General features: G+C 41.5%; 2 protein-coding genes across 6 annotated transcripts in view; one reads left to right on the top strand and one right to left on the bottom strand.

Moving 5' to 3' along the window:
• The window catches only part of NADK2 (NAD kinase 2, mitochondrial), a 28,918-nt gene extending 19,239 nt beyond the window's left edge, over positions 1-9,679 (top strand). For 4 of the 5 annotated variants that reach the window (XM_006761756.2, XM_015562641.1, XM_015562643.1 and 1 more), the window contains 4 exons: positions 1,699-1,754; positions 1,887-1,940; positions 4,498-4,621; positions 5,076-7,019. In XM_006761756.2, coding sequence (XP_006761819.1) covers positions 1,699-1,754; positions 1,887-1,940; positions 4,498-4,621; positions 5,076-5,214 — 373 coding nt within the window. In that variant the 3' untranslated portion in view covers positions 5,215-7,019. Of the gene's footprint in view, positions 1-1,698; positions 1,755-1,886; positions 1,941-4,497; positions 4,622-5,075; positions 7,020-9,599 lie in introns of those variants that run through there. The other variant, XR_435571.2, reaches the window with a different exon arrangement.
• Positions 9,680-9,689: 10 nt separating this feature from the next.
• SKP2 (S-phase kinase-associated protein 2, E3 ubiquitin protein ligase) overlaps positions 9,690-15,176 on the bottom strand; it is a 25,416-nt gene continuing 19,929 nt past the window's right edge. The window contains exons 7-10 of the mRNA XM_006761755.2: positions 14,261-14,391; positions 12,479-12,530; positions 12,212-12,319; positions 9,690-9,929 (exon numbers count right to left, since the gene is read on the bottom strand). Coding sequence (XP_006761818.1) covers positions 9,716-9,929; positions 12,212-12,319; positions 12,479-12,530; positions 14,261-14,391 — 505 coding nt within the window. The 3' untranslated portion in view covers positions 9,690-9,715. The remainder of the gene's footprint in view (positions 9,930-12,211; positions 12,320-12,478; positions 12,531-14,260; positions 14,392-15,176) is intronic.

Consider the following 15,176-nt stretch of genomic DNA (forward strand, 5'->3'; position numbering starts at 1 on the left):
GTGGGATCCCTCTGGCAGGAGGGGTCCCTCAGTCTGGCCTGTGGGGATCGGGCCGAAACCAGCTCTCCGACATCCCCTGAGGGGCCCCAGATTGCAAGAGGGCGGTTCTCAGGTGACGCACCCCTGAATCGGGCTCCCTCCACTGGTTCCAGGGTGCGTTACCCGAGAACCACCGCTGCCAAGTCACTGCACCTCCACAGCTCCTGTGTTGAGCTCCTTTCCCTTGGTGGTCAGCATGTGTTATACCTACTGGACGGTTGGACGGTTGCTTAGCCTTTTAAATATATAGATCAGTGGTCTCCAACCTTTGGACCTCCCAGACCACCGGTTGGCGACCACTGATATAGATAGCAGGCATGAGCAAAGGCACACAGGTGACAATGAGCTTGGTGTGTCAGAATGTGAAATTGGGCAGGTAATAGTGAAGAGGCAAGGGCCAGATTTTAGATTTTTATAGCAGAGGGATTTGGTTTGTGAATGACCCCAAATTTTTAATTTAAAAATTTGTGTATATGCATTTTTCTTAAAAGATTTATTCAAAATATTTTCACATTTTTCAAAATGTATAGAAGATAGGGTTAGAATGGGATATGTATTTATTATCCCCCCTCAAAAAAGTTCAGAGTCACTGAGTTGGGTTAGAGTTGTATGGCTCCTTATGTTATTCCTTTTCCTTAGGATTGTCTGCTGATACCGTGTGAGAAGAGTATGAATAATTCTAAGTTTCTAGAAGAACTTTTTTTTAAAACTTGCTTTATATAGACCCCAGGACAGAGCTACTTTTAAAAGTTATTCTTGTTTGTGTTAACATCTGTTTGTAAGTGGTTAAGTTAGGTATCATACTAGCAAAGGATTTCTTACCTTTCAGGAAACTATTTTATGACTTAAATACTTACACGTTAAAAATATGTTAAATAGTACAAAAGAGTATACAATGAAAAGCTAGTCTCTCTTTAATTTCAAATTTCTAGTACTAATCTCCAGGCATAATCACCAAATATATGTATAATTGTGTGTTTTTTTTAATATAAATAAAACAGGAAAGTAACATATATACTATATAATGCTTTCAGCTTTTTAACTTAATATATTGGTTGTCTCTACATATCAACACATTTAGTTCTATTTAATTCTTTAATATCTACATAGTACTCTGCTGAATAGCTATAATTTATTTAACCAGCTTCCTATTGCTACATATATTTGAGTTTTACTACATATAGTTGGTTTGCTATTATAAACAATGTCTCAGTAAAATTCTTGTGTGTCCTTGTGTATTATATATGCAAGTATATCTTACAGTAAATTACTAGATCAAAGAATATATCCTATTTAAATTTAAATAGTGCAGAATTGCTCTTTGATGGCAACTCCTATACTTCTTTTCCCATATCCATGCCAATACGTTATCAGTTTTTAATTTTTGCACATCTGAGAATAACCTTGTTTTAACTGTATGTTTTAATTTGTATTCCCTTAAATATGAGTAAGAATGAGCATTTTTTTCATACAGACAGGTCTATGAACTGTCCATGTACTTGGCCCACTTTTTAAAACTGGATGAAGTGGCTGTTGTCTTTGGTTGTGTTTTTCTGTTAATTTCTAAAAGTTCTTTGTGTAGTAAGTAGATTATTCCTTTCTCACTTTTAGTATGTTTTTAGAATTAAAACAAAGAATTTATGTGGTGTTTGTTTCTAGGTCATTCAATATTAACAGGGTTGCAACTCAGGCTGTGGAAGATGTTTTAAATATTGGTGAGTACCAAAATAGCTATAATACATTGTAATTATACTATAGAATGCATATGTTTTATGCTGTATTAGCTATTACATGATACAAAGTATTTTATTTAATCAATATATATTCCCTCTTTCCTTTTTCAATAGCAAAACGACAAGGAAGTTTAAGTCTTCCATTGAACAGAGAACTGGTAGAGAAAGGTCAGTGACAAATGATATTAATTACTAAGTTTCATTTAAGTTCTGTATTGATTTTAGGATGTTATTGTGATGTGTACTTGTCTATTTAGCAGAGCACAATACTTTTTTGTCTCAAACATGTTTAATATCCCTTTACTAGTAAATATATTTAAACAATAAAAATTCAAAACGACAAAAATCATAATATAAAACTCTTATATTATAAACGACAAAGAGCGTAATATAAAACTCTTATATTATAAACGACAAAGAGCGTAATATAAAACTCTTATATTATAAACGACAAAAATCATAATATAAAACTCTTATATTATGATTTTTGTCTATGTCAGAAACAGCATAACTGCAAATAAGCCTTGGGGAATAGGAAAGTACAGAAAAATACACATGTGGCAAATAGGAAATGCACATCTAAACTCAGTGTGCCGTTCATATCCTCTGAATGAGGGGAAATTCACTGAGCTATGAATGCTTCACATTCACTAACATGTTCTGCTTGACCCTCTCTTGGCTGCTCCTGCCCAGTTACCTCAGGGTTCCTTTAAGAGAACTAGTCCTGTTGAAAGAAAGGATACCGACCAGGGAATTTAAAGATCTGGGTTCCAATCCCAGACCAGCCAGTGCCTGACTGAAACGATGGGCAGGACTGTGATTCTCACTCCTCCACTCCCTCTGCTATAAAAGGAGGAGGGCAGGTAGATCACTGGTGCTTGGGGACTCTTCAGCTTTGTTCTTTAAATTTTATTTTAAAAATACTTAAATTCTGAAAAATAACATTCGTTTTATTTACATATGAAATTTTAACACACTAAAGTCCACTCATTTATCAGGATCAATGTTGTAGACATCAAACTAAAGCTTTTCTTACTGTGTGTTTAATTGAAGAGGATCCTTTGATATGAAGGTGTAAATTCCTTTAAAAAACAACGAAAAGCCCAAACATATTTATAGTTACATCTACCTTCTTTTTTTAACATATAAACCCCAAGTAAAGTACTTACACAAAGTGGATATCAGCGCATATGAGATTAAAACTGTCATCCATCCATAAACACACACTTGAATTGAGAGTTATTAGAGTAACTTCATTCTTGTTGGTTGCCTTTAAAATGACTTAGCAATACATGATAAAGTGTCAGTTCATATATTTGTATGTCTGGATTTCTACACAAGAATTCCTTCATTGGGCAGATGATTTGTCTTTAAGTTAGTCTGAAAAACTGGACTAAATCTCTGAATTACCTTTCATTTCTCTAAATTGGACTATTTCTTCCTCTCAGTTTGAGATCTAACATTATTTTCATCATGGCTTATGAGCTAGCATAGCATTAAATCTATGTCAAAGAAAGGAAAATTGGGCATTTATAGTAATTGAGTCTTATGTAATTTAACTTAAACATAATGTATATAGATCAACTGAAATTTATATCAGGTATGTAAATTAATTAAGGGTATGTATACATCAAGTGGTTGGTTTTTCCCTTAATAAACAAACTGCTTTGTGAATGACCATTATTCCTTTGAGGATCTGTCTTCAGAAGCAATAGTGAGTGCCAGGGCCGCGGTCACTTGACACTCTGGACCTACTTTCTTCAGAGCCAGCACGTGCTTTATGTGTGTGTTCCCAGGGAGGCAAATTCTTTTTAAAAACATGAATTAGGTTTTTAAAAGAACCCAAAAATTCAGATGAAATTTTGGAAAATACAGATTATCTGATGGTCTTTAATATGCTACTAAACTGATCATTCTGTCAAGTCTGATTTTGTCGTACAGTTGTCTTGAACCAGTTTGTGCATTGCCTGCCAACTCTGATGCGCCTCTTGTTAGAGAGATCACAGGTCCCAGCAATTTATAAAACTGTCTTGAATAATGGCATTTTCAGAAGTGAAAGCATATTGCCTATCATTTTTGAGATTGCATTTTATATCAAGACTATTAACTTATGAACTCTTTGACATGATCTTTTGGAAAAGAAGTTGGCAGGGGAAATATGGCAACTCAAGTTCCATTTTTGAGTGCCATCAACTAGTTCCTCTATTTTTGTTTAATTACTAGCTTTGAATTCCCTCCCCCCCCCCAAATGTAACTATTTCCTTTACTGTGAGTGATGTACAGTTCTGTGGACTAATCTTGGAACCTAATCCTCATTTATGAGTTGTTTTTATAATATTCTGGAGAGCTAATGCACTCTATTATTTTTTTTCTTTATTGATTAAGGTATTACATATGTGTCCTTATCCCCTTATTGCCCCCCTCACCCCACTCCCTTTCATGCCCTCACCCCCTGTTGTCTGTGTCCATTGGTTATGCTTATATGCATGCATACAAGTCCTTTGGTTGATGTCGCCCCTTACCCCCACCCTCTCCTACCTTCCCTCTGAGGTTTGATGTTGTTTTTTAATGGAACATGTAGTGAATTCCAAGGTACTTGATACTAAACAGAGCTGTGGAACAGAACTGCTTCTGAGTTGGAGATAGCATCCATTTTTCATTTTGCACTTCTCAAGTGACCATCTGTTATTGAATGTGCTAATACCTGTTTCTTCTTTCTCCATAGTAACAAACGAATATAATGAATCGCTGCTCTATAGCCCGGAAGAACCAAAAATACTTTTCAGTATTCGAGAACCAATAGCAAACAGAGTTTTCTCCAGCAGTCGTCAGCGTTGTTTCACCTCAAAGTAAGCAAGCTGCCAAAGTCTGAGTGTGAGGCTTTCACCCCTTGTAATTACCCTCATGTTAAAAGTTATTTCAAACGAAGTCTGGTGGGGGAACTGCTGATCTCGCGAAAATGACATTTTCTTTCTAACTGAATGTGCCGTTTTAGCACCACTAAAATGTAAATGAATAGAAGGGGCATAGTTAGTTACTTGGGCGACGCAGTTTTTCTAAAGTATTTAGACTACAACAAGATTATATTATCATTTTAAAAGAAACCGACTGGAAAGCAACTTTTTCCCTGTGCTGTGGAATAAAAGCAGAACCAACACTGAACCTACCTGTGTGGCAGTAAACCTTTAGAGTAGGGGTCATGTCTCCCCCACCTGCCACTTTAGATAAAATGATGGGTTTTAAAGAAACCTTATTTAGAGTTAAGAAAACTTATTATTTAATGAGATGTTGCTTTCTGCTTAGGGTTTGTGTCCGCTCTCGTTGTTGGGATGCCTGTATGGTTGTGGATGGAGGCACTTCTTTTGAGTTTAATGATGGAGCAATTGCTTCAATGATGATCAATAAAGAAGATGAGCTTCGAACTGTGCTTCTAGAACAGTGAAGGATTCCTCAGACGAGACTTTGATTACCAGAAAAATACTTGCACTGCTGAAACAGACTACCGGTCAGAAGCTACATCTTTGGGTTACTGTTGAGACTGGTTGGCCCTGGGCTCAAAGGTGACTAAGAAAGTGAGATTTGTATTATTCTTCTGTTGGGTTCTGAGGGAAAAGGTGTTCACTCTGTAAGAAAGTGGATGGACTAAACTTTAGAACTGATACCAGTGAAATTTCTATATTACTTATGAGTGGTATTCAAGAGTACTTGGTATCTTTTAAATTTAGAGGTGGGTTCAAAATAAAGGATTAAATGTTTCCTTCCCTTTCCTCCTAACTTTGTGGAATTGGTCAGAACAACACCTATCATTAGTATATCACCTTCAAAGTATATATTTTTTATAACACCTAAAAATCAAGATTTAAAGAAATTTTTGATGGAGAATTTTGATAAATCCTGACATTGACCTAATTGAAGTAGGTAAATGTGTTTTTCTATGTGCTAAGAATTTTCTAATTTCAGAACACAATATTATTATGACTATTGATTTAAGAAGTTCAAACATTTTTAAAATTATTTATAGTTTTCATTTGACTTTCAGGTTAATTTTGACAATGCAGGGTGAAGTACATATAACTGGATAGAATCACGATGCTGTTACAAATTATTAATTATCCCATAGCCATTTTAGGTGATAGGCAATTTTTTTAAAAATGACTTGAATATAATAGATTTCTTCCATATTTAAAAATCTCTTAACATGGATTCAAAGACAAAAGGATGAACTGATTAGCCATATTGTGCTAGGAGTTTGGTCAAACCTCTCAAAACTATTTTTATCTACTTTTAATACCATGGTAGTTTTCACCTAGCTCATATTCCAAGTTTTCACATTAGCTTGGAGGATAAAATGTTATGGCCTTTTGTCCCCCCATGAGAATTTATTTTTTTCTAATTCTTGACCTACTTATATGTAACACTAGACTTTTCACAAAAAGCACCTATTGCTGCATCTTGAAATCTTTGGTAGTCTCATGCCATTTATTCAATCATTGAAATATTTATTGAATACCCATTCTGTCCCATGTACTGGTTCAATTGCTGGGTATTCATTGATGACTGGAATGGACTATCCTGATAGAATGTGAGTCCAGTGAGCTCAGAAGTAAATTCTGTAAAAGTGAGGATGCACAATCAAATTGAGTACTCTTGGTTTTGCCAACATTTAACATGTTCTTGTCAAACTTTTAATATAAGTGTTACTACACAAAAGTAATCTAGGCTTTGATGTATATCCAAACAAGAATGTTTTTCTTTTCCTAATTAAGAGTATCTGTATACTCACTAGCAAACAGTTAACATGATGCATTCAGTAAATATTAGTGTTTTCCCAGAGCTGGTCTAGTTTCTGGTTTGATTTACAAGTGATATATTAAAATCTACTTTATAAAGTGAAATTCCACAGTATAGAAACTCCCTTAATAAGTTTAAAATGCCTTTTTGACAAAAATGCCAACTCCATCTTTAATATCAAGGAAATCTGTCCATGTGGTACCATAGATCTGTTAATATGTAACATATTAATAGGTAAATTGCTGTGTAAAATTGTTCGTAAGCCATATTTCAAAGGTTTAAAAATTGCTTAATGTGCTCCATTTGCAATATAACTCCTAATATTTCTGTTCTGTGGTGGGGATTTATTTGTAAGAGGAGATGAGAGGCAAAGGATGTTAGAATAGCAAAAATGTTTTTTTGAATTAACCTTTAATGGCAACAAGATGTGAATAAAATTAAACTATTGCTATCTCTTCCTTTTTATTTCATTTACTTACTTAATTCTCTTGGGGTCATTATTTGAAAACCTGGCTTTCCCAAATGTTGTTTCAGAAGTCCCCCCTCCCCCCCCCACAAAAAAACACAGCCACTGGGGCCAGCGTGATCCGTGAGTGTGGAAGGGGCAGGGGAGTGCATTTCTCTTGGCCTTGTTGACTTCCTTCACCGCTAATCTCTGCACAGACCATGACTGGTTATGTAATCGAGGATAAAGTGCTTACCCTTAGTATAGAACAGTGGTTCTCGACCTTCCTAATGCGGCGACCCTTTAATACAGTTCCTCATGTGGTGGTGACCCCCAATTTCATTGTTACAAATTGAACATAAAGCATAGTGATTAATCACAAAAACAATATGTAATTATATGTGTGTTTTCCGATGGTCTTAGGCGACCCCTGTGAAAGGGTCGTTTGACCCCCAGGTTGAGAACCGCTGGTGTAGAGACTCTTCAGATAATGCTGACTTAGTATTTTTGATGCCCCATATACACTGATATTTATGGCCTTAGTAAAGCAAGTCATGGGAGAGCAGTGGTAAGAGAAGAGGAGGTTGCTTTTTTGCTTGTTCAGGGTTAGGTATCCAGTGGAAAGGGGTTCTAGTTTCCCCAGCCCCCAAAACGGGTACCTTTCCTTATATGGTCAGTACCCTCCCCCATGCTGCTGTTCAAACACAATATCCTCCTCACTGTAGATCTTCAGTAAATGTTGGATTGCAACTGAATTCACCAGATAGAAGAGACAGTGTTGTCACTTTATCCAGAAATAAGAATTTTACACTTAGCCAGAGTGTCCCTCATATCTCTGCAACTGTGGCTAGGAGATAGAAGAGGAATCCAGGGCCAGAAGCAGATGTGAATATGAAAATGCTAGTAACTGACTTTTCTGGATTGTACTGCACTATCCCATCAATTGCCTACATTTTAAAAGTTTGTAAGTGCTATTTCTTTTTAAAGCACTTTAAACAATTTTAGCTACAGTGCTTAAAGGAGGGGAAAAAAGGACCACAACTTAGGAGAAGTACTCGTTTTTATAAAAATGTGTTTTATTTAAAACAAGTTTATAAAAGTAGAAATCACATACAAAAATACAGATTACTCTGACGTGTTAGGAAAATAGCTTTTGACTGGACTTGAGTTTGGAAGTACTATGTGTTTGAGGGCACCCGGAAGTCAGAATCCAACAGGATCCTGTCCCCAGCCCTTGTCACTAATCTGTAAACAATAATCTCAAGTAGTATTTAGCACTTTTGAGCTACTACAAGATTGAAACATAATCATTTCTGGTATAACTACTTTAAAATGTTCTTCCTTAGGTCTAGACAGATAAGGGCACTTCATACCATCGTTTCTAACATTTGAAAAATGTGATTTAAAAACCAACAACGTTATTAGAAATGACGGGTTTTGGCTTTTCTGTTCCATTTGAACATATGGGGAGGTCATCAATTTAAATAAGAAATTAGTGTGTTTTCTAAAGTATTGAGTCCATTTGCTTCTGTGCGCCATGGCAAAATATCACTGAGCTATCAAAGGCTCAACACCCGAGTGAGCTTTTCTGCCGGTGCGAGCTGTGCTACCGCTCTGAAACCATGGCACGTACACCTGCTTCTGGTATTTCTGATTGAGAGGAACAGGCAGTTCTTAGGGAACGTTAGGTCCAGTAACCTTATAAAATGGGTGGGTAGGTAAAAACAGGGATTGTGGAAGACAAAAAAAAAAAAAGCAATTTAAAAGACGTGATTCTAGAGTAATATAAAAATAACTTCAAGAACCTCAGCAATACAGGCAAGCGCAGGCAACTTCAGTTCAGCACCCCATCCCACATTTCAAGAAGAGAGACGTTTACTAGCACCTTCCGAAAACAAGGCGAGGCATTTTCAAAGCTAAAGAACCCACTTAACATCATTTGCTCATAAAGTTAATAAAGTTAGAAGACCACAATCACATCTCCTCAGCTACTTCAGTGTTCTGGGAGTACAGTACATAAAGGGTGCCTCATCCACGCGCATCAGCGCATACTTCAGATGGACCTGTCACAGAAACCACCTCCAGAGCCTCCACGTTCTATATCCGCTCGGCTATTCTTTTAAGTGTAGATTGTAAGGTGAATGACCCAGGACTACTTGTTTCCATGAACCTAACTGCCAGTGCAAAGGCAGAGTTGAAATGGGCATTTTCCTTTTTCTATCCCCAGAATGACTGCCTCAAACCGACCATCCTACCATATGAATAGCTTATCATTTTTCCCAACTATGTCTAACAAAGCAATACTGAATATTTAAATAGAAGAAAGTTAAGTTAGCATATAGATGAAGAAAAGTATTTGCTTGCTGGTAATTCTTAAGCTTGTCTCTAAATAGATTTAATAAGAAGGGCACTTGGGAGAGGCGGCTCAAATTTTGCTCTCAGTGGATCTTGAAATCACAGGCTCGTGCTCCTGGAATGGCAGAAGGCCCACGACTAGGCTCCTAGGAGCAGAGCAGTGACAGCTTTTCCTGTCATTTAAAAGAGCAACACTTCCTAGTTTTCTCTCAAATGCTTCTCTAATATACTTGCAGGACGAAGGCAAAGGGAAAACCGAGAATTCACACAGCCGAGCACTCTAGCGGTCGGGCTCCCTGCCCGTTTCCCTGACCCAAAGAAAAAAAGGAGACAGCACCTTGCAAAGCATACTTCACAGACAGCTGGGCTTTTGCAGTGTCAGTCGGCAGCGGATGCCCCAGATCTCCGGGTGGAGTTTGAGGCCCACGGTCGGCCTGGCGATGGTGGTGAAGTGGGAACCGTTAATCTGGAGGTGAGGCAGGGCTTCCCTTAACAGCTGAAGGGTCCCGTCTGGCACGATTCCAAAAACCTGTAGTGTTTTCAGTGTGGGAATGTCTCCAAGTTCACTGGAAAGGAAGAGAGAGAGAGACTTTCAGTGTCTGTGGAAACTGTCCCACGAGAGTGACATGACCCACTTTCAACAACTTGGATCAGACCCTATGAAATGCGAACTGAAAACGTACTCTGCAGCCCACAATTTAGGAAAATAGCAAAGATGAACCCAACGGCAAAGCACAGGCCACCGCTTGGGGAACAGGCCAGTGCGCTAAATTTCCAACCAGCAAAACACCACATCGGTTTATTTAAAATCCAAACATTATTTGCGTCCTGTCTCCATTCTTGATTTATCCTGGAAGGTGCTGCTGTGTGGTGAGGACAAGCCAGCAAGCTGGTGATGGTAAGAGTACATGTTTGTTGTGGCACCAGCTGGAAGTCACCGGAAGGTTACACACACTTGAAGGACATGGACTTGACCTCAGGTTCCCCATCTCAAAAGACGTCAGCTGGTTTGACAACTTCTCAATACAGTGGGGCCTTGACTTACGAGTGTCCCGACTAACGAGTTTTTTGAGATACGAGCCGTCTCTCGGCCGATTTTTTGCTTTGAGTTGCGAGCTAAAATTCGGGTTACGAGCCAGCTTCAGATACCCCACCGCTAGTTGGCGCAGCAAACATCACAGTGAACGCCGCAACATCAGCCCAGCATCACGTGTCTCACTCATTCACTTTTGATTGGAGTTATGAGCTCCGTCACGGAACGAATTAAACTCGTAAGTCAAGGCCCCACTGTACTGGTTAACAGTTCACAAGCCCATTATATGTGATGGAACCTCAAGTGCCTGCACCCAGATACTTCAGACAGGGGTAGGTAGTTGGGTACGGTGGAGAAGGGGGAATCATGCCCTTAGAGGGGGCAATGGCCATCTTCCCTCTGCATATCACACGTCACATCAGCTAATCCTCTTTGGTGTTTCCCAGGTGAAATATAATTCTGTCAACAGTGACATTCTGGCTCAGAAAAAAAGGGAGCTCGTTTACCCAAAGTCAACACTTTGTGTGTTTTTTAACCATCACCCGAGCATATTTTTCCACTGATTTTAGAGAGTGGAAAGGAGAGGGGGAGACAGAAACATCAATGTGAGAGAGACACATCAATTGGTTGCCTCCTGTTAGTACCCTGACCAGGGCCCGGGAACCTGCAACTGAGGTACCTGCCCTGAACAGGAATCGAACCCGGGACCCTTCAGTCCATGGGCCTATGCTCTATCCACTGAGCCAAACCTGCTAGGGCCAAAGTCGATACTTTCTGGTAATGATTCTTTCTCTTTAACCCAGGCCTATGTGCTGAGAAATCCATCTCTCAGATCTGTATTTGCTCCGGATTGGGACACAGTACAAAGTCTCAGAGAGGGAATGTTTGATTTGGAATTTCATCAAAATCCCACTGCAAATCAATGAGCACATCAGTGACCTGGTGTGAGGAGCATCTTTTACACTCATATTACCAGCAGTTACTTAACACAAACTTTCCCTATAGTAACGGCCACCTTACCTTGCCTCTGCTTTTCCTTCCTTCCAGCCCAGTCTATCTACCAGCGTCCAAGGCACCTTCCGAAAGCCTCGCTCTGATTATGTCACTGCCCCGTGCCAAGGCCTTCGGTGCTTCCCTGGCGTTCATGGAACCCAAACCGTTCAGCTCCCCTTCAGACCGCCCAGGCCGACCGCTCACCCAGTCTTCCCTCTAAGGGTATTTATTCTACACTCAACAAAGCATCATAAACAACGATATTTAATATATGTTAGCTAAACTCAACGTGAAGGGCGATTTAAAAAGTAAAAGTACTACCCAAATAAAATAAACATGCCTGGTGTTCATAAGGGATCCTATTTTTGGGGGTGTTAATCCTTACCTGAGGATATTTTTCCATTGATTTTTTTAGAAAGAGCGAAAGGGAGGGGGAGAGACAGGGAGAGAGAAGCATCAACATGAAAGAGACACATCAAGTGGTTGCCTCCCACATGCACCCGGACCAGGACTGGGGATGTGCCCGCAACCGAGGTACATGCCCTTGACTGGAATCGAACCCGGGACCCTTCAGTCCACAGGTTGACGCTCTATCCACTGAACCAAACCAGCTAGGCCTCAGTCAACTTACCGTTACCAGGTATGTTGAGCAAAACAATTCTGCCCTGGTTTTTCGGTTTTGCTGGCCTTCCCTAACCAGTTTGCAGTACACTAATGTCGATGTTTATGTTTTCAACGTCTGCTACTCAGACAATGGATTTAACACCCAGCGACATCTCTGGTCCCTGCCTTCAACTAGTTTTGAAACACCCACATACTCACAGTAAAGCCTCAGGTATTATATCGTAGCACCGACTGAGCGACAGGTGTTGGAGGTAGTTGAGCTGGTAGAACTCGGGGAAGCACTCGTGGTTCAGCATGACGCTGTCACTGAAACAGAGAGGAGAGACTCACAGCCACCCTGCCGTGCCCGGGGGGGAGGACAGACCGTCCACGCTGAGCTCCCTCAACACAGTAAGATCCTTTCCTCACTCCATGAGGAGTCATGATTTTTCATGTGTTTTTTCTAATAAATACTTGAAGAAATACCTTAAGTCTAGGTGGACAAGATTGGGGCATCTTCCAATTAAGGTGGAGAAATCTAGAAGAAGAAAAATGACGGTCACTATTAAGGAACGAGACGAGGGCATCTGTTACTGATACTGTCATTGCCACTGTGCTGCATGTTCAGATCAATGGGACCAGAGTGGCAAACGATTAGACAGACATGAATATCGCCTTGGTATACAAGAGTTTTCTACCCCAAACTTCAACCGAACCACCTGAAAACTATTGGAAATAGTAAGAGAACTGTGCAAAACGAGTGGTTAGCAACAACCCATAGCCCAGTGGTTCTCAAACTCCCTAATGCCGCGACCCTTTAATACAGTTCCTCATGTTGTGGTGACCCCCCATTTCATTGTGACACATTGAACATCATTAAAGCATCGTGATTCATCCCAAAAACAATGTAATTATATGTGTTTTCCAATGGTCTTAGGCGACCCCTGTGAAAGGGTCGTTCGACTCCCAAAGAGGTCGCGACCCACAGGTTGAGAACCGCTGCCATAGCCGGTGTATCAGCAGAAACGGGAGGGGAAAATGCCCCTCACATAGCAAAAGGCAAACCAAGCTCCACTCTGTACAGGCATGCGCCACGTTTCAAAGACGCACCTCCGTACAAAGAAGGGCCCATAGGTTAAAACGGAGCTGAAAATCCCATTTCCTGGCGACTCAGCCCTCGTAAACGCTGAACAAGAACGCACTGCTCATGAGTTAGTGCTGCTGTGTCTACAAACCTCCTGTGCATGAAAGTAAAGCACCTGCAGCTACGTACGGTACACGATACCTGATGATAATAAATGACTACACTTCGTGTTATTTTAGAGCAGGGCTAGGGAAGGTCCGGCCCGTGGGCTGAAGTCATTTGGTCTGGTCTGGCTCTGCCAAGGCCTTAGAGGTGAGGTAAGTAAATGTTTGACCAAATGCAGCAGGCTCATTTTTAAGCTGATAATTTTGAATGACCCACGAATGATGTTATCAATATCCAACTGGCCCCTGGCAGAGAAAAGGTTCCCCATCCCTGTTTCTACTATAAAAAAAGTTTGCAGTTGTGGTGAGCCGGCACGGCCATGGCACACTCAGCCCCAGGGCACCTTATGTGCCACGCCAGCTCAGCCTGGTTCACGGACCCTGAGAGGGGGCGGTGAAGGATGGAGAAAAGACAGACAAGAGAATGAGCCGGGTCTGGTTGGGACGCTGCTCCCGGACGGAGAGACAGCGCCAGTGCCCACAAGCCGTGTATTTTATAGCAGATTCCACGAGGCAAAGTCAGGGCGTGGTCAAGATGTTTACAGCATTCTCGTGGGTTTCGATCCTACTCAACTACATGCACCTGAACTCTATCAAGCCCACATTATACTCAGAAACATGTGGTAACGGGTTCGGACCATAGGTTCAAGCTTACAACGATAGCTGTTGGCTATCATTGTGCTGGGAGGGCCCTGCCCTCCACGCTAGGACTTGCACGTGGCCATGGGAGGACTGTGCCCTCTCATTAGTCCGAGGCTTGAACCTGTCCAAACACTGTAGCCGCTCTCTACATGCAGTACAACAGTAGGTTTGAGAGTATAAAGGTTTCTACTTCCAGGCTCTGAATTCAAACCTTGGTGCTGGCTAGCTGTTTGCCTGTACCTGACCCTTCTGATCAGCGGCTCCCTCATCTGCGAAAGGTGGAAACAATACAGGCACCGGGTGGAATGAGATAAGCCGGGCAGGACAGCACTCGGGAGGTCCGCCAGCTGCGGTCCGGCCCAGCGCCGCGGCTCTCACCTGACCGCTGGAGGTTCTTGCGGTAGCCGCTCAGGTTCAGCTGGGTGACCGTCTCGGACACGTGCGCCACCGCCACCTGCACGTGCTTCTCAGTGAAGTCAAAGCACCAGGAGAGGTTCAGCTCATCCAGCCTGCACACCGGGGTGGGGGCAAGAGGGACGGCGTGAGACCACCAGCCAGGAGCGAGTGCTCCAGGCAGCACTGCCTCTGGCTGTGAGCACAGAGAGCCACCGATTCCTCACCAGGCCATGCCCAGGCCTCGGCCTCTCTAAGCAGCTGCCTCAGCCCACCCGAACCTGTCCCGGCCCATCCCCAACACTCCAGGGCTCCGGGTGGCCCCAGAAAGTCGCCAGGGAATCTGAGCTAAGGCCTGGGTGAATGCTGCCCCCTTGTGGCTACAAAGGGGAGCACCCTCCTCCCTTCCTGAGGGCTCAAACCTCATTCCAGAACGGGGAGGAGAAATTCCAGCCTGTTTCTTTCTCAACGACCCCAATTATTAGCAAATAGCCACACAGACTTGAACAATCACCTGCGATGTTTAAACATCTGCTTCCTGATAAAGAGACACTGATACTGCAAAAAACAGCTTCATCTCACGTGGCCTCTGAGCAAATGAGGCATTCAGAGGGAAGGTCCAACCATTACAGCACACCCCTCATTCCTGAGAGAAGAGGGGGCTTACATTTCATCTCACGGATACCATTCTGATCCAAAGGCAACCTACTTTCAACAGGTCATTACGGAAACATTGGCACAACGCGATGAGATACGTGCCGAGACCAAGGGATTGCAGAAAGGACACACACAGCACACCTGGTGTGTGCTGTGTACTCAGTGAACCGTGTCCTCTCAGTGATACCTGTATCTCTGTAGCCTGTATTCATATACTGACTAACACAATATACAAGACCAGGAG

This window comes from Myotis davidii, unplaced genomic scaffold, assembly GCF_000327345.1.
Source record: "Myotis davidii unplaced genomic scaffold, ASM32734v1 scaffold496, whole genome shotgun sequence".
Taxonomy (NCBI): Eukaryota; Metazoa; Chordata; class Mammalia; order Chiroptera; family Vespertilionidae; genus Myotis; species Myotis davidii.